The sequence below is a fragment of the Mirounga leonina genome, unplaced genomic scaffold (assembly GCF_011800145.1).
Source record: "Mirounga leonina isolate KUSES-001 unplaced genomic scaffold, KU_Mleo_1.0 Mir_98, whole genome shotgun sequence".
Lineage (NCBI taxonomy): Eukaryota > Metazoa > Chordata > Mammalia > Carnivora > Phocidae > Mirounga > Mirounga leonina.
Window position 1 is genome coordinate 3,110,606 of NW_023270921.1, and position 19,993 is coordinate 3,130,598.

At 34.2% G+C, this 19,993-nt stretch overlaps 1 protein-coding gene across 1 annotated transcript in view; it reads left to right on the forward strand.

Annotated features, from left to right (window-relative positions):
* The window catches only part of LOC118006687 (NADH dehydrogenase [ubiquinone] iron-sulfur protein 4, mitochondrial), a 117,388-nt gene that overhangs the window by 47,200 nt on the left and 50,195 nt on the right, over positions 1-19,993 (forward strand). Inside the window, exon 2 of the mRNA XM_034999444.1 lies at positions 4,960-5,038. Within this exon, the coding sequence (XP_034855335.1) occupies positions 4,960-5,038 (79 nt within the window). The remainder of the gene's footprint in view (positions 1-4,959; positions 5,039-19,993) is intronic.

A 19,993-nucleotide genomic window follows, 5' to 3' on the forward strand; every position in this document is an offset into this window, starting at 1 on the left:
CTCATTCATGCTCATGGGAACACAAATGGTACAGCCACTTTGGAATATAGTTTGGCAGTTTCTTACAAAACTAAACATGGTCTTAACATATACAGTTCAGCATTTGTGTTTGTAGGTAGTTACCGAAATGAGTTGCAAACTTATATCCCCACAAAACATGCCTATGAATGTCATTACCAGAAATAACCTTAATGTCCATCAACAGATGAGTGGATAAACAAATGTGGTATATATTTTTTCAAAGTTTTAACTCTTTAGGGTTTTAAAGAGAAACAGATTATGAGTTATTATTACATAGCATTTCCATAAGGGATTATTAAAACAAAGTAGAACTGTACTCGATTCCACTTATAGAATCACAGAGACTTTTTTTTTTTTTAAAGATTTTATTTATTTATTTGACAGAGAGAGAGAGAGACTCAGTGAGCAAGGGAACACAAGCAAGGGGAGTGGGAGAGGGAGAAGCAGGCTGCCCGTGGAGCAGGGAGCCCTATCGATCCCAGGACCCTGGGATCATGACCTGAGCCAAAGGCAGACACTTAACCAACTGAGCCACCCAGGTGCCCCAGAATCACAGAGATTTATCACTAAAAGAAACGTTAGAGCAACAAGTCCTCATTTTACAAATTTACAGAGAATGAAATTGAGGTGCAGAAAGGTTAAATGATTTGCTCATAGACAGAAATAGTAGGTACTAAAACCAGAGTTAGAAATAAGATCTCTTGTTTTCCATTTCCAGGATATCTCATATTCTTATGGGAAACTTGTACAGAAAAACTAAATATAATAAATGGCTTGTTCAGTTTAATAATGGGAATTGATAATAATAATCACAGGCATCATAGTTTATCCTTTGGGCTCAGAATTAAAGTTGACTCTTAAGAAACCTGGAAATGTGAAAAGGCAGTTAAGACAATAGGTGGGTGGACAGAAAGGCAAGTTTATGAGGCAAGTAAAATTACTAATTTCTCAAAAATAGGTACCAAATAGCAAAGTTAAAATTACTACCTATTTACTAGTGATTACATACTAATCATTTCTGCATATATACTTTTAAGTGTTGAAATACATTGCCCAATAACATAAGATTATTAATATTTTGGCAGTTTATGCCTTTGGCTTTTGGGAATTGTGCTATTAGGAACATGGGCATACAAATACCTATTTGAGTCCCTGTTTTTAATTCTTTTGGGTATATAGTGAAATTGCTGAATTGTGTGGTAATTCTGTGTTTAAATTTTTTAGGAAGTGCCATACTGCTTTCCATAGCGACTGCATGATTTTACATTCCCATCAGCAGTGCAGTGTGTTCTGGTTGTTTATATCCCACCAACACTTATTTTTTTGATAACCATCCAAATAGGTATGAGGTCGTATCTCATTGTGGTTTTGATTTACATTTCCCTAATGATTAGTAATGTTGAGCATCTCTTTGTGTGCTGTTGGCTCCTTACAGATCTTTGGATAAATGTCATTCAAGTCCTTTTCCATCCTTTTCCCAGTTTTAATTAAGCTGTTTGGGTTTTTGGTTGTGTGACTTCCTCTTGAAATTTAAGATGTATCCCTACTGGGCCGCCTGGCTAATTTAGTCAGTAGAGTAGTGTGAATCTTGATCTTGGGGTTGAGAGTTCTAGCCCCACGTGGGGCATAGAGATTACTTAAAAAAAAAAAAAGAATTATTCCTATTTACTAATTTCTAGGAGCTCTTTTATGTATTTTGGATATTGATTCTTTACTGTTTTATGTTGTAAATATTTTCTCCTTGTTTGTTACCTTTTGTCTTTTATAGTATCTTTGGTTTAGAAGTTTTAATATTATATTTCCTGTCATTTTTTCCTTTATACTTTCTAGGTTTTCTTGTTTAATGTTTTTATACTCTTATATTATTAAAAAGCACTTTATTTACTGTTACCAATTTACTGATGTAACATTCTTTAAAGGCTAATCAGCAAATAGATATTTGCTATATAATTTAATTTAATCTAAAATTAACTGTGGCTTATATTTTGTAGGTATAATTAAATGCTATTTTTGTAATTTATTCTAGATCTCTGTTGCTACCTTAACTATTTATAATCGGAGGAAAATTTTTCTCCACATCTGAGATTTGATTTTTTTAAAAATAATTGCTGTCTCCGGACGCCTGGGTGTCTTGTTGGGTTGAGTGTCTGCCTTCGGCTTGGGTCATGATGCCAGCATGCTGGGATAGAGTCCCGCATCAGGCTCCTTGCTCAGCGGGGAGCCTGCTTCTCCCTCTGCCTGTGCTTTCTCTCTCTCACTGACAAATAAATAAAAAATCTTAAAAAAAAAAAAAATTGCTGTTTCTGTGATTAGGGAGCAGTTAATTAGGACATGACCTAATAAAACCTACACACACATATACATGTATACATATGCACATATTATTTGTGCTTTCTTAGGCAAAATTTTCTGTAATAAATTATATGAATATATATTTTCAAATAATAAAAATTCTTAAAAAAATTCTGTTTACGATTTCTTTGCAATCTAGCCTATCTTTAAGGTTTTTTTCTTACATGAAGTTTTAATTGTGATTTTTAACTCTTTCTGGTAGGATTGTTTTACTTAACATCTTTTGTCACTTTTTTATTATGTTGTCTTTTATATACAGCCTGATAAAAATATGTGATGATAAGGCACCTGGGTGACTCAGTTGGTTAAGCGGCTGCCTTCGGCTCAGGTCATGATCCCGGGGTCCTGGGATTGAGTCCCACATCGGGCTCCCTGCTCAGCGGGGATCCTGCTTCTCCCTCTGCCTCTGCTTCTGCCTGTCTCTCTCTCTCTATCTCTCATGAATAAATAAATAAATAAAATATTTTAAAAAAATATGTGATGATTTTTCATCTGTGTATTTGTTAATAAAAGTTATCTGTTTTCAAGAGTGATATATAGCTTCATTCTTATGATTAGTTGGAGATAAATTTAAAATTTTTAAAATATGTCTTTATATATGCTTTTAAAAATTTGCTTTAGGTTATGACTAATATACAATAAGATTTTATTACACAATTTAAGAGAAAATTGTTTAAAATCAAATTCCCTGTGTAGTCTGAAGTTGCAAAGTTGATGGATTATGGAGTTTTAATCAATGTAGAATAATTTGCAGTTTTGCTCTAGTACTTCTCTTCATTAGAGACCCCTGCAGCTTCATTTTCTTGAAATGTAGCTACATTTTCTAATATTTCCAATATTTCAAGTTCTCCTGAGTTCTCTTATCATTGCCTAATTTTTTTCTTACAATATATGGATTTGATTAAGAGTATTCAAAATGTTTTTATTGTCATGTTATTGGTCTTAATGATTTCCAGAGTAAATAGATTTTTAAAAGTGCTGATTATACTCCTTTAATGTAACAACCAACACATATATTTTAACTGTCTGTATAAATTTAAAATAATTTCCATGTGGATGTATTTTGTGTATGTTTCTGAGCAGGATGTTTAAAGTGATAAGGAATTATATTAATTCTGGGAAATAACTGACAGATATTTTTTTGGGACGCCTGGGTGGTTCAGTCGGTTCAGCGTCTGCCTTTGGCTTAGGTCAGGATCCCAGGGTCCTGGGATTGAGTCCCACATTGGGCTCCTTGCTCAGCGGGGAGTCTGCTTCTCCCTCTCCCTCTGCCCCTCTCCCTGCTTGTGCTCTGTCTCTGTCTCTCTCTCTCAAATAAGTAAAATCTTGAAAAAAATACATATTCATAAAGCAAAAAAGCCCTTTATATTATCAGTTATCTTTAAACTATGCTATTAGTAGATAGATTTTCTATAAAATTGTGTACACCATAGCTGTTGAAAGTTGAACTATTACATGAAGTTTTGCGTCAGGTATTGATGTTGTGTCAAAATTATGATGATGGTTTTACTTCATTTAAAGAAGAAAGAACTTGGGGCATCTGGGTGGCTCAGTTGGTTAAGCATCTGCCTTTGGCTCAGGTCCTGATCCTAGGGTCCTGGGATTGCTCTCCCTCTGCCCTTTCCCCCAGCTCGTGCTCACTCTCTCTTTCTCTCATATAAATAAATAAAATCTTTAAAAGAATAAAGAAGAAAGAACTTAATACTTAAAACCAGTATTCTGTTGTTTTGAAATTTGAGTCATGATTGTATAAACTAACTTTTAAAAAGAAAATCTACATAGGATGTCTTAATATTTTGGAAATGTAAAATGTAAAATGTTAAACTTAACAATCAGTGACAGTACGATATTTGTTAGTATAGAGTACAGTATGTATCTGAAGTAAAAAAAAACAAAACAAAACAAAAAAACCTGTTAGCTTTAAGTAATTTCTTTGGGATAAGGGTCCGGTGATGCTAATATAAAGGAGCTAGATTTGGTGCCCATTTTATTTCTGACTTAATATTTCTATTTTAGCTATTTAGACTTTCTTCAATTCTGTGAATGAGATACAGGACTAAACTAATAACATTAGTTAAAATGATCATAGAAATCATTTCTATTTCAACTACTTTTGTTTTGAAATTAGAGTGAAGAAACTTAACATTATATAATTAAATTCTGTTAATATTTACTTTTGGCCATGAAGTATATGATTGAGATTTTTTTCTTTCTGATGGCGGTCATTTAGGAATCAGCATTCTGGAAGGATTGATATAGCTTTGCATTTTTCGTCCTAGTAGTGACAAACTAGCTACTGTACACTCATGGAGTATGGTACTTGTCACTGACGGCCTGTCTGTGACAGAGAGCCTATAGACTGACATAAAGTGCAGCCTGTTGTGAACTCCTAAGTGAGTCTGCCAAAAACTCAGCAGACAGAACTAATTGGGGAGAAAAAGGATTTTTGTGCCCTCTTCTCTTTCTTTCTATTCTTTTTTGTTTTATAAGACAGATATTGTTAAAGTAGCTCATTTATTTAAGATTTGTCTGCCTCTCTTTTCTCAGCGCATGGATCATTTTTTAACTTAAAGTCTTGCACTGCAGGTCGTTAAGCACTTCCACATGGAGGCTGGCACAAGACCAAGCTCAGGACATGCAACTCATAACAGTTGATGAAAGATTGGTAAGAATTTTCTATTATATGCTGCTGTGATTCTACCTTCAGGGTTCTTTTTGTACAATAGCTTTTCAGAGTGGTGTTTTTGCTTCTTCCAGGTGAGTGATTTGAATTTGAATTTCTAGATTGTATATAAATTTTAAGAGAAAATATTCATCACAAAAAGATAATTTGTGTTAAGCATTATACACAAATATTAAGTCATATGCAGATATTAAGAGATTAAAATTACAAAAGGCTTCATTTTTGGGATGTTTATAAGTCAGAACATTTTAGATTAATGAATATGAATTAAACATTAATATGAATATAAATATAAATGAATATAGTTTTTTATTTTCTCACTATACTCCTGTTTAGGTTGTAAGACACTAAACTTAAGTATATTGATTGGGTTTTTATGGAACCAATTATTGTTGTTACTGTATGTATATATGTGTGTGTACACACACATTACATTTCTCCATTATGCATGAGAGATTACAACTAGCAACAAATAAATAATACTCTGTTAATCAGTAGCAGATAGAATTATGGTAACCATCACTTAAAAATTTTTTCTATGTGTGATGTCACTTTAGATGCAGTTTATTATTTATGCTTATATTATAAAATAGCATATAAATTTTGTAATGTCTAAGACTTGTAAAAATGTGTAATAGCATAAGTGTGCTTTTTCATTTTTTATCTGGTTTACCATTATCAAATGTATGGGTGTGTTTTTTAACCACTCTTCTTCCAGTTGTACATTCTTTTATCATTCAGTTTTGACTCTGTAAGCATAATTTAAAGAATAGATCACGCTTAAAGATCTAAACACTGTTTATACCACTAAAGATATAAACAGATATATAAATAGTTAAGTAAACAGACAGACAATGGATAGGTAGTTTGGAAAACTCCGATCTTATGCTTAAAGCTGGTTAGTTTTATCTTTAAACTGTCTCTTAGATCTGCTTGCTGACATTGCCATCATCCTAGTCTAGGCTACCATCATCTTTCACCTAGATTGCTGCAGTAGTTTTTGAATTGATCTCTATAGATACTTTAATTGTCCTTTAATTCATTTTCCAAAAGATAAACAATAGTCATTAAACGCTGGTTTTTTCACTTCTTGTGTAAGATCTGTTGGTTTTCTTACTGACCTAAAAGTAAACATTAAAATCCTTACATGGTTTTTGAGGTCTTGGATGATTAAAGTCCTGCCTTCCTCTCTAGATTAATCTTGTACCACTGTGTTTTATACACTGTGCTCCAGCCACACCAAGCCTGGAACTTGCTATTCCTTACCCTGCTTCAGGGCATTCACATTGCAGTTCACTCTGCCTAGATGGTTTTCACCAATCCCCTAGCTCTTATCCAGGGACCTTCTACTTATTCTTCAAAAGTTGATCAACACCATTTGCTTAGTCAAGTATAAAAATGAGACAAGTATGTGTGTAAGAGGAGGATGATTTACATATACCATGCGTTCATTAATTAATGTACTATTTTAGTTTTTCCAGTGACCCATGTTTTACACCCCAAGAGATTGCCTTCTTGTTCTAATATTGTGGGGTTTATTCTGCACAAGATTTTCAAGTTTTATAGAGTTTATTAGTAATGCTTCTAAGTTCTCTTCTTTCTAGTTTGAAGAATAAGTGAGGTAGCAATCCATGTCTCTAAACAAGGTGCTGTGAATCATATCAGAGAGGTATACAGACTGCTTTGAGTTTTATTTTTTATCTCATTAAATCAGTTGTATACTTTCAATGAATTTTGTTTCCCTGTATAGATTTTTCCTAGCTTTGTTATGTCTTTCTTGAAGTGTATTAGTCAAAATGTCTATTCCAGCTGAAATCAATTCAAGTCTTATTTACAAATTATTCATAGTTACTGAAGAAATATTTAAACAGGTACTGAAACCCATAGGTAATTTTCAAACATGAGTTTTATTTTTATTTATTTATTTTTAAAGATTTTATTTATTTATTTGACAGAGAGAGACACAGCGAGAGAAGGAACACAAGCAGGGGGAATAGGAGAGGGAGAAGCAGGCTTCCCTCTGAGCAGGGAGCCTGATGTGGGGCTTGATCCCAAGACACTGAGATTATGACCTGAGCCCAAGGCAGCCACTTAATGACTGAGTCAGCCAGGTGCCCCTCAAACATGAGTTTTAGCCATTCATTTAGGTTTATATTAAAATGCAAATATTAGATAATCAAATAGGTAACATAATGTCGATAGGGTTTTCAGGTCTTCTTATTCCCACACACTACCTACTGGCTGAAAGGTTCAGTTGATAACATATTGACAAGACAAGTGGCTGAAGGGTACTTCCAGAAATATTGAGCAACTGAAGTTGATTATATTTGCATTTTGAACAAGAATTATTCTAAAAATATATAGTAACCTCCCCCTCCCCCTGCCCCTTATCCACAGGGGATTTGTTCCAAGACCCCCAGTGGATTCCTGAAGCCACGGATAGTACCAAACCCTATATATGCTATGTTTTACCTGTGCATACATACCTGTAATAAAGTTTAATTTACAAATTAGGCACAGTAAGAGATTAACAACAACAATAGTAAGATAGAATAATTATAACAATATACTCTAATAAAAGTTATGTGAGGGCGCCTGGGTGGCTCAGTTGGTTAAGCGACTGCCTTCGGCTCAGGTCATGATCCCGGGGTCCTGGGATCGAGTCCCGCATCGGGCTCCCTGCTCTGCGGGGAGCCTGCTTCTCCCTCTCCCACTCCCCCTGCTTGTGTTCCCTCTCTCGCTGTGTCTCTCTCTGTCAAATAAATAAATAAAATCTTAAAAAAAAAAAAAAGTTATGTGAATGTGGTCTCTCTTAAAATATCTTATTGGCCTGTACCCACCCTTCCTGCGATGCTGTGAGGTGAGAAAATGCCTACGTGATGGGATGAAGTCGGGAATTACGTAGGCACTGTGACATAGCGTTTGATATATTTTCAGATAGATACGTTAGAAGGAGAATCATTAGCTTCCAGACTATGGTTGACTATGGGTAACTGAAACTGCAGAAAGTGAAACTGTGGATGGGGTGGTGCAGGAGTGGGGGATCTACTGTATATCAACATTAATGATAAAAATACTTCAAAATGTGAAGTAAATATAAGTCTTTTAGAAGGAGATGTGGAAGCAGCATTTTAACATCATTATTATGTAACGTAAACCAATTTATTAGCTAAGAATACCATTTTAATTAACTACTCAACACTAGGTTACTATTACATTTGTACCTGAAATTGGATAAAAGCTAGTATCTTAATTGTAAGGTAAGGGATTTGGCCATTATCATGATCTGTATTGGATATTCTTACATAATGCATTAAAATTAATATAGGTGATGCCTCTTACAGCCCAGGGCTTAAGCATGTGGACTAAACTTAGTTGGGGATAAAGTTTTGTTATTATTGGAAAATGGGTCCCAGGAATGTAAAACCAGAGGATAACTTTAGATGTTACATAGTTATATTTACTGAATCCAGTTATTTTTCATTTAAAATATTGTTCAACTTTTTATTCAAGAGAAATTTTATGGGGACATCCAATAAGTGATTAACTAGATAAAAGATGAACTGCTGGAGGGTGAGGGTTAGGAACATGAAGGAAGACTTGTAAGCCTTCTCCAAGACAGTCTTCTTGGGGGACTTTATAGAGTGAGAGTTAGAAAGATAATTTAATCTTCTGTCCTTTTTATTAGACTGAACAACTTGTTCTCAACCTTATGTTTAAAAAATTTCCAGTTAACTGGTTCTCATTTCTTTTGAGGCTACTCTTTATATTACTAATCAGCTCTAATTATTAGAAAGCTATTTCTTACTGAGAAAAAAATAGTCTTTTCAACAAACGAAGATGGAACAGTTGTATTTCCAAATGTAAAACAAAACAAAAACCTTCATCCATACTTTGTACCATATGCAAAAACTAACTCAAAGTTTTAAATGTAAACTCATAGTTCTAAATGTAAAACTAAAAACTATAAAACTTCTAGAAGAGAATGTAGGACAAACTTTGTAATTTTGGGTTAGACATGTATTTTATTTTATTATTTTATAAAGATTTTATTTATTTGAGAGTGAGTGAGCGAGCAAGAGAGAGCACAAGCTGGGGGAGGGGCAGCGGGAGAGGGAGAAGCAGACTCCCCGCTGAGCAGGGAACCCAACGTGGGGCTTGATCCTGGAACCCTGGATCATGACTCAAGTCGAAGGCAGACACTTAACCAACTAAGCCACCCAGGCGCCCCTTAGACATGTATTTTATAGATACAAACCAAAGTGTAATCCATTTTTTAAAAAACTATAAAGTTGGAGGGTGCTTGGGTGGCTCAGTCGGCTAAGTGTCTGACTCGATCTCCTTTCAGGTCTTGATGTTAGGGTCATGAGTTCGAGCCCTACATTGGGCTCCACGCTGGGTGTGGAACCTACTTTAAAAAAAAAATTAAATTGGGTTTCCTTACAGTCAAGAGTTTCTGCTCTTTGAAAGATTGTTAAGAGAATGAAAAGGCAGGGCACAGATTAGGAGAAAATATTTGCAAAACACATATCTGATAAAGGAGTTGTATCCAGAAAATCAACAACACTTAAAACTAAATAATATGATATTAACTCAAATAAAAATGAGCACTTTACCCAGAAAATATTCAGATGGCAAATGAGCATATGAAAAGATGCTCAATATCATTAGTGATTATGGAAATGAATATTAAAACTACACTGAGATACCACTGCACATTTATCTGAATGGCTTGAAAAAAATTGACCATAGCAAGTGCTAACAAGGATGCAGATCTACTGGAACTGTCATAGAATGCTGGTGGGAATGCGAAATGACAGCCATTTTGGAATATAGTGTGGTAGTTTATTATAGAGTTAAATATATACTTACCATATAACCTAGCAGTCTCACTTCTCAGTATTTACTCAAGTGAAATGAAATCTTATGTTCACACTGAATCCTTCATGCAAGTGTTTTTAATAGCTTTATTCATAATTCCAATAACTGAAAACACCCCAACTATACTTCATTACTTCTATATAATAAACTTTTACTCACCAATTAATAACAAATCTGAATGAATCTCCAGTGCATATATTAAGTAAAAGAAACGAGACTCACAGGCTACCTACTGTATGATTCCATTTATTTGACATTCTAGAATAGGCAAAACTCTAGGGACAGAAAATTGATCACTGTCAAGGTTGGATGTAGGAAGCAGAATATACTAAAAAGGGCATTAGGAAATTTGGAAGGGTGATATAACTGTTCTGTATCTTGACTGTGGTGTTGATTCTTTTTTCAAAACCCTTATTTTTGTTTTTTAGAGATTTTATTTACTTGGGAGAGAGAGAGCAAGCACAGAGGGAGTAGCAGAAGCAGCCCCCTGCTGACCAGGGAGCCCGGTATGGGGCTTGATCCCAGGACCCTGGGATCATGACCTGAGCTGAAGGCAGACGCTTTATTGACTGAGCCACCCAGGGGCCCCTCAAAACCCTTATTTATATTCATTTGTTTAAAAAAACCATAGAACTGTAAGCTTTAAAGGATAAATTTTTTTTGTTTGTGAATTACATCTCAGTTTTTTAAAAGGGGGAAAGATTGTTCCTTAATTTGGTGTTAATCTGCTTCCTTTTTTTTTTTAAGATTTTATTTATTTGAGAGAGAGAGAGAGAGTGAAAGAGAGCTCGAGCAGGGAGGAGAGAGATAGGCAGGCTCCCCGCTGAGCAGGGATCCCGATGCAGGGATGGATCCCAGGACCCTGGGATCATGACCTGAGCTGAAGGCAGATGCTTAACCGACTGAGCCACCCAGGTACCCCTAACCTGCCTTTTTTTTTTTTTTAAGTTATTTATTTATTTATGAAAGAGAAAGAGAGAATGCGTGCGCATGTGAGCAGGGGGGAGGAGTAGAGGGAGCCAGAGAAGCAGGCTCCCTGCTGAGCAAGGAGCCCGATGTGGGGCTTGGTCCCAGGACCCTGGGATCATGACCTGACCGAAGGCAAACTCTTAACCAACTGAGCCACCCAGGTGCCCCGCTAATCTGCTTCTTTATAAGTAATACCCATTGGTTCAAGGTCTGCCCTATTATAGAGGACATGACATTTTCTACATGACAGCCTTCTGTGTATTTGAAAACAGCTTTTTGGTCATCCTAACTCAGTGGTTCTCAAAGAGTAGTCTGGGCAGGGTGGAGGTGGGGGGTGTCCCAAGACCCTCGTAAGAGTCCATAAATCAAACTATTTTAGAAAATTATACAAATGTGTTGCCATTGACATTTAAGTTACAAAAGCAATTTTTTTTTTTAAAGATTTTATTTAATTGACAGAGAGAGAGAGACAGCGTGAGGGGGAACACAAATAGGGGGAGTGGGAGAGGGAGAAGCAGGCTTCCCACCGAGCAGGAAGCCTGATGTGGAGCTCGATCCCAGGACCTTGGGATCATGACCTGAGCCGAAGGCAGTCGCTTAACCAACTGAGCCACCTAGGCGCCCCCAAAAGCAATTTTGGTACATCTGTGCTGCTATTCATTTTATTCTTCACCTTCTTGCATTCGTGATTAAAAAAAATACAGTTTCGGGCGCCTGGGTGGCTCAGTTGGTTAAGCGACTGCCTTCGGCTCAGGTCATGATCCTGGAGTCCCGGGATCGAGTCCCACATCGGGCTCCCTGCTCGGCAGGGAGTCTGCTTCTCCCTCTGACCCTCCTCCCTCTCATGTTCTCTGTTTCTCATTCTCTCTGTCTCAAATAAATAAAATCTTTAAAAAATAAAAATAAAAAAAAATATAGTTTCACTTAATGTCCTTGATGAATCAGCAAAAATTATTAATTTAAAAAATTTCAGTGCTGCATAAACATCTTTTTGTGTTCCGTGTAACAAAACAGAAATCATATGCATAAAACACTTTTGCTGCATACTGAAGTACCGCAGTTGTCTCAAGCAAAGCACCTGTATGGTTGAGTTGCTGTTGCAAACCAAATTTAGCCACATTTTTCATGGAACACCTTTTAAGTGAAAAAACAGTAACAGATGACAGACAAATGATGATTATTCAATTTTAAGTACATGGCAGACATTTTCTCAAAAACTAACTTCAAGGAAGTGTTGCTAATGATAAACTGCAAGATTTCAAGTGAAAATTAGAATTTGTGTAAAACTTGATTCTACCACTTAATCTGATTGAGCTTGACATCTTTCCAATACTTAAAGACTGTTCTAATAGGATTGGTGGGGGTATTAATGAATGTGATTTTTAAAATATTGTGTAATGAAATATGCTAACAATTGGAAGATGTGCCTACCTGTCTGAAATAGTATTTTCCATACGACCAATGTATGATATTATAAAATCATGCATGGGTAAAAGTTTCATTTAAAGTGCAAGAAAGAACAATGAATTTAATGTAACTGGGTATGAAAATATTAAGGCTATTAAAATATTGCTCCCTTTTCTAATTACATATCTGAGGATGGATTTTCTTCATTTATTGAAACCAAGACAACTTAGCACAACAGTTTGAATTCAGGAACAGATGTTAGAATTCAGCTGTCTTTTATTAAGCTAGATATTAGAGATTTTCAAAAATGCAAATCATTGCCACTCTTAGTTTTTGAAAACATAGTTATTTTTCATTATGTTATTTATGTAGATACATAATCGGTTTATTTTAAATTAAGTATATATTTACATTTTTCTCCATTTTAATTTCTTATATGGTAAATATCTATAGATATGTCTCATATAAATAAAACCTCATTGGGGTCTCAATAATTTTTAAGCATATAAAGGAGTCCTGAGGCCAAAATGTTTGATAATCATTATCCTAAGTCTTCTCTTTTCTGGGTTAAACATCCCCAGGGCTTTGATTCATTTCACATGAGTTCCAGTTAATTCATCATCTTGATTACCTTCCAATTTGACCAAATCCCTTTTAAATGTTGTTGCCAGGATTTCTTATGATACTCCAGAGGTATGGTGCAGGGTATGGCAGGGATTATTACCTCTATTCCTTTTAATCTCAGCAGTTCTAGTAAAGCAACATAAAATTTAGGTTCTCATACTTCTTCCTTAATGTGGATTTCATGGAGAGCTAAAACCTCAGATCCTTTTTTATTTGTACTGTTATCAAGTCATGTTTCATTTCTTTCATCTTAAATATGTGCTCCTTTTATTTTTTAACTGTTATTCTTAGATTAGCTCAAACAGCATGTTCATCAAATGAAGCTTATCACATGTGACAGGCCGAATTTAATAAAATGTTTTATTCTGGGCATAGTTGTATATTGACAACATGTTTTCTGTTTGTTGTTTTTTTTTTTAAGACATAGAATGTAGAGGGGGTAAATCTGCCCGGCATTTTCTAATGTAAACAATCTATTCCCTAATTTTAGAACTATATACAGTGTTGACGTACTAGAGAACAAATCTTCAGAGAATAAAATGGCATTCCCTGGATTACTGTTAATAATAATTTTTTTGTCAGAGCACATGGTAGATTTCTAATCGGTCAGTCTTAAGAATGTCTTCTCTTGTGCATAAACTGTCTTTTTCATTTACTAATAAATGAACTAGTAAAATTTTAAATATCAAAAGAGTAGATGACAGTATTTTAAAAATAATCTTGTCCATTTATGTAGAAGCACAGTGTTAAAAAAAAAAAAAGCTTTTTGTGGGTTGCACCAGTATTATTTCCAAATATGAAATACTTCCTAAAAATAATAAGTAAAGCTTACAAATGGTTTTTGGCCCTTTGTTGCAGGAGTTGCTGTGTCATGGAGGTTGGGTGAAGAATGTCTTTACATTTGTGCAAAAGAGTAACTTTTTTCTTTTATGCCACCTTAGCTTCATTTCCTTCCAGTACATTTGACGAAAACCCAAATCCCATGAACATGTTGTCTTTCTGTATTCACTTGGACTACAAAAAGAAGTTAAATTTTCAGTACTCTTTAAAGATTTTGTGTAGGTGCTCCCCACAAAACAACCAAAACATACATTAAACCTCCATGGGTATATTTTTGATTTGTTTTTTTGTTTGTTTTAATCATTTTTATTACCTCTTTTAAATACCAATTCCTGTTTGTCACAGTTACTTATATTAACTATATACAAAAGTAGAAAAATAACCTCATAATATGTAAGAATTTTCAATTAATAAAAAATGTGAAATGAGCTTTAATAGCTTGTACATTAGTATATTCTGTAAAATTATGTTGGCTGCCATATTTTCTTCATTTTTCATTTATTCAATAAATATTGGGCACTTATGTGTGCTAGGCATATATATGTAAATTGAATGGCTTGTTTCCTTTTAGGTGCTTATTTGTTTAAAACCTATTAATGGCTTGTTTCCTTTTAGGTGCTTATTTGTTTAAAACCTATTAAGTACCACCTATTTTAAATCTTACAAAAGTATTATGGTTATCCATGCATCCTCAGCACAAATGCATATGAAAAAGGAAACTTTATTTAGCAGTCTGTAATACAACTCAGGTTGGTTGAGGGGGAGGGATGAGTATTGTTTCTAAGCTTTTTCTTGAGAAGTTGCAATATACACTATTATTGTAATAAGATCCTAATACGTATTTTGTTCATTTTATGTAGTCTGTATTTATATCTTTAAAAATAAGGTGTGCATGTAAAATAGAATCAGTGTTTTGCATGTTACCAATTTGTTATTTTACTACTTGAGGGTTTCTTCCAAAGAACAGTAGCACAGCAGCAGTTAAAGCTTTGTTACTTGCTGATAATTTGCTGTATGTAGTTGCTATTTGATTAAGTACATGGTATTAGTAGCACAGTCAGTCAACTGGGTGATGATACTGCTGTTTTCGAATGTCTGTCAGCAGCCGCAAGTTATTTAATAGAATTTTTTTTGTCACTTTAATAGGTTTAAAATTTTTTCATTGCTTGAACTTGCTCTAAGAAATTTGTGAAAATGAATGATGTTTTCAAGCCTTCAGAAATGAAACAATTCTTTGCTACACAAGTATTTGTTTTATTTGTTTTTGCTTCCTAACTTATTAAAAGTTTATAGCTGAAAGCTTTTATAAGTCTGCAAACTTGAAATAAAAATCAGTCATTAAGAGGTGGCCAGCACGAAAAGATAAACCTAAGTTAAAGGCTTAGATTTGCTTTGACTGCTTGCTTTTTTGGTGGGGGTGGGGGGTCAGTTTTCTTTTGGTGAGATTACTTTTGGTGCATGGCAGCGCTATCTCTGCTAGATTATTGGAAGGACTAGTGTCTGCAATTGGGGTTATACAGCCTTCTAGCATCTCAAGTGTCTGTTTTGTCTGGACTTTCCTCACGCAGCATTCTTGTGCAAAAATTTCAAGGCTTTAGTCTGGAGCACTGGGTCAAAGGATATGTCTCTTTGAAGGGTAGACAGGAGTTTTTTATGTTTTATTCACTAAGTAGTATTTCATTTTACATCAAAGAATAGCAGTCTTTGAGAACCTTCCATGGTGGCAGTTTAGCATTTGGTTTTTTTTTTCTTTAAGACTTTCACTAAATATGGCATAATGTTTCTTCGTGTTTTTCAGTCTACAGATGCTTATTTATATTCTTGTATTTAGATAAGACTATTAAAATAAAAAGAGAAAAAGCATTGACTATAAATGTTAGTTTGCAATATAGTTTTATGTTTTAAAAACAACTATAGTTTTTTTGTTTTTTTTTTTACAATGTACTTCTTTCTGTGGTTTTACACTACCCATTAGCTACTGAAAAAAATTGTTGAATAACCTTTAAAATTGTAGCGATACTATTGCTTAAAATTCTAAAGAAGTAATGACTAATGATTCTGGAAGTGTAAATTTTATAATGAAATGGCCATTATTTAATTGGCCTTTTTTCAGGCACTATTTTGTGTGTGTGTGTGTGTGTGTGTGAGAGAGAGAGAGAGAGGGAGAGACAGAGAGAGAGAGAGAGAGAGGAGGGAAAGGGGAAGAAATACTGATTTTGGAAAATATCAAAAACTGTGAAGTAATGAAAAATGTAAAGATTCAGTATGGCTTAGAAGAAATGTTCTTCCTACACATTTGGGATAGGTTAACCAGTAAGTGTATTTTGTACCAATAATATTAATCACATAAATGATTGCTTATATGTTTAGAAGGTTATTAAATTGCATTTAATATTCATATCATATGACATACATACCTAAGCATATGGTCTAATATTAAAATAGCTTATTTTTATGTTTATAGATGAAACATGCTCTTAAATTACTGAAAATTTATCTAGAGTCAATTGATCATTTAAAATTGAAATATTTCTACTCATTAATATATTAACATACTGATTTTAAAACAACTTCAGTTAACTCTTACATTTATTATTGATTAAAACAAGTCAGATCATTTATTGTTTAGTTATTTTAAATAAAATTATATTAAGTACATAACTTTGTTGTCTGAAACACACTCCCAATTAAAATAAGTTACTTTCACATTATCAAATTATATAAAACTTGTACTTATTAAGTACTTACAGAGGAAATAGACATTAATAGTAGTTTTTATATGCGGACAGGAACCATTTAATTTAAAATAGAGAATGATCTTTCTATATTAAAATTGTTTAAGGAACAAAAGATCTTTCCTCTACATTATTCAGCCATCTCTATTATCTGTGATTCTTCAGCAATTAAAGCAGATTTATTTTCCTCTTTGTTCCTACTTGGAATACTTGAACAATGCTGGAGAATTGAACTGACTGGACTGTTTTATCTTTCAAAAGCTTTAAAGTTCTATGTACCAATTAGCAAAATACAGTAAAGGTTTAAACTGTTAATAGCCACAACATCTTTAATGCATAGATCTGTAGTATGCTAGGGCTGTATAACAGTTCTCCATTGTATGTCTCTTTTAAGGAGAGTAACTGTGTCAGTTCTTTTCTTGCTTTACTACCTGCTGTGTATGGAAATTGTGTGTAGTACTTGACACTTGCTTTCACGAATTTAAAATTCTTGCATGTTATTATGTAGGAGCTTTGGCTCTCAAAGTAGAATTGATAATATTTTACTTGTTTGGATTTTGATTAAGATTTCTTGGTCATATTTTAGAGATTATACAGTTTATATATGAAAATACATTATCTGTTTTTCTTTAATGAATTCAAGGTACATAAGCTGTATGCTATCTCCTTGGAAATTGCTTGTCTAATTTTATTCATTTGACTGAATATAATTGGGAAGAATCAGTGTTTATATCAAAATATGTAGATACATGATTTATACTGTGTTTGAATATAGGTGGCTTTTTTGATTCTTGGCTTATTTGGTAGTAGAAAGAGTATTTTGTTTTTAGAGTTACTGCTTTTTTAATTGTCCAGCTTACTCGGATAATTTCAAAATTCAAGAATTCATCCAAATATCTGCTTCAAACTTGTTAAAGCCTGATGTTCATCAAATTACAGTAAGTTCTTAAAGAATGCAGAGGTGAGAGGAAGTGAAGAAAATGGGAATAACATCTTTTGGTGGCAGTTACTTTTTTCTTTCATTGCATGTGTCTCAGGGAATAGAATTAGAGCAAAGGAGAATGCAGACCTCAGAATTTGAGACTAGCATACTATTCTGTTTCTGTGTTCAAGCTTTTTAATTTTATATGACTTAGTCTGTGCTAATTCTAACTCTTTAAAATACCACTTGCAAGCTTGCAAATATCATTCATGTTTTACAAGAGGAGGAAGTTTAAAAAAGGGTAGTGATATGGAACCCTTACTACATGCAGTGTACTGTCCTCACAAAACTCTGCTTCTTCATAAAGCATATTTTTCAAGAGTGTATGAATAGGCGTTTTGTTCCATTCCTGTTTCATGTTTAATACTTCTTTCAGCTTTGAGTATATTGCATATTAGTAATTGATAGGTATAAAAAATGATCTTGGCAACACATAGGACATATGTTGGGCTGAGAACGTTAATGTAATTTCGAGAACTGAGGATCTGATTAGTGTACAGATTTGCATCTATTACAGTGATTACTAAGCATATATTGTTATAATTAAAATGTTTCAATTAAAAAGATTTTTAGACCTAATTGAGTAGTTTGAGATTTGATATCCAAGAAATTAAAATAAGGTTCCTAATTTAGTAAGCATCATAATGTATTGAATGGCTGATGTGGCCTGTGCCTAGAGTGTTTAGAGAGTAAAGCTATTCTAGGGCTAGGAGTTTTCTTTCTTTTTATTTATTTATTTATTTATTTTTTAGAGAGGGAGGCAGAGGGGGGGCACAGGGAGAGGGAGAGAGAGAATCTTAAGTAGGCTACACCTCCAACACAGAGCCCCATGTGGGAGCTCGATTTCACAACCCTGAGATCATGACTTGAGCCGAAATCAAGAGTTGGGCGCTTAACCAACTGAGCCATACAGGCACCCCTAAGGCTAGGAATTTTCTTTTCTTTTTTTTTTTTCAGGAATTTTCAACTATGACAGTCTGTAGTTGTTTGTGATGATCCTGCAAGGGATTTTTTTTTTTTTTGTCTCTTTATTTTTAGCATAAAATCTTAACTGTACTTTTTCATTTGTTTATTCCATTTTTTGAACATATATGTATTTGTGTGTGTGTGTGTGTGTATGTATATGGCACCATTATTGAGCACCTATATATATTATTTGAGCATATAGCTATAAATATGGAACAACATTGTTGCCCTTAAAGCTTATATTTCATGTGTAAGCATATGCCAACTTTCTAAATAATTAAGATACTTCCATAGATTAATGAATGTTACAGAAAAAGAGCAAGGTGATGGGATAGAGAGTAACTGGGGGGTTTGGGTAGAATAGAGGTTATTTATAGGGCAAACAAAGCAAGCCACTTTGAGAAGGTATGGTATTTGAACTAAGATCTGAATGATGAGAAGGAGTTAGCTATGTGAGAATCCAAGAAGAACATACCTGGCAGAGGAAGAAGCTCATGCTCCAAAGTGTAAACCAGCTGGTAGTAGTCAAGAGAGAAAGCTGTGACATAATGAAAAGGGGGAGATTAAACAAAATGAGGTCAAAGAGGTAGGCAGGGATTGGATCTGTACAATTTTTAGGTTGGTGGTAAGAAGTTTGAATTTTTATCTTAATTATAATGGGAAGCCATTTTAGGGTTTTAAGTAGGAAAGTGATTTGATCTGATTTACTGGTCAAAAACATGGGAATTACTTAGCTGTTAATGGTTAAAGATCACGTCAAAGAAGCTCAAAGAAAGTGGTTCATTTATCGCCATTTTTATTTACTCCTATGCCTTTTTTTTTACATTCATGAAATAATTTTTATAGTTTTCATAAAGTTTCCTACATGAAGTTTTTACAAGTGATTGAATTTTTAACAGCCATTTTAAAAGATCCTGGTTTTTGTCTTTGCATTTTAGATTTTTTTACATATGGTATAACAATTCAGTGATTCTTCCTATTAAAGAATCTTCTGAATTTGAAATGTTTTTTGTTAAAGATCATATTGGGACCTGAAATAATAAGTTTATCTCCTTCCTCTAATTCTCCACTCTCTCTGGCCTGCCCACACTCTCTCCCCGCCCAGTCTCCCCAAAAAGGGGAAAAAAGTGGAGATCTGTCGTCACTGTGAAGAAAGATAAATTAACTGAGCTGCTGTCCACCAAGTAGGTGCTGACAAAGCTCCCATACATTTAAGCTTCTGTACCTTGCTTCAGCTGGTGGTGTGGGCCAATGGTGATGGTTGTCTGTCTTCATCTTAACTTTGACTCTACTTCTCTCTCTCTCTGCCATTCCTTTCTCCCTCTTGCTCTCTGCTTTTTGAGATTTGTCTCTCTCTCCAGTGTTTGTATAGCTATTTCCCTCTGTCTTTGTGACTCTCTGTTCATTTTTCTGACTCTGAAGCTGGCAGTCATCTCTCTGACTGTGTTTCCCCTTCACCCCTGTCATTTTCCCATTTCAGCAACTGGCTATAAAGAAATACGGCTTTGGACATTATCATTCTTTTCTTTTTTC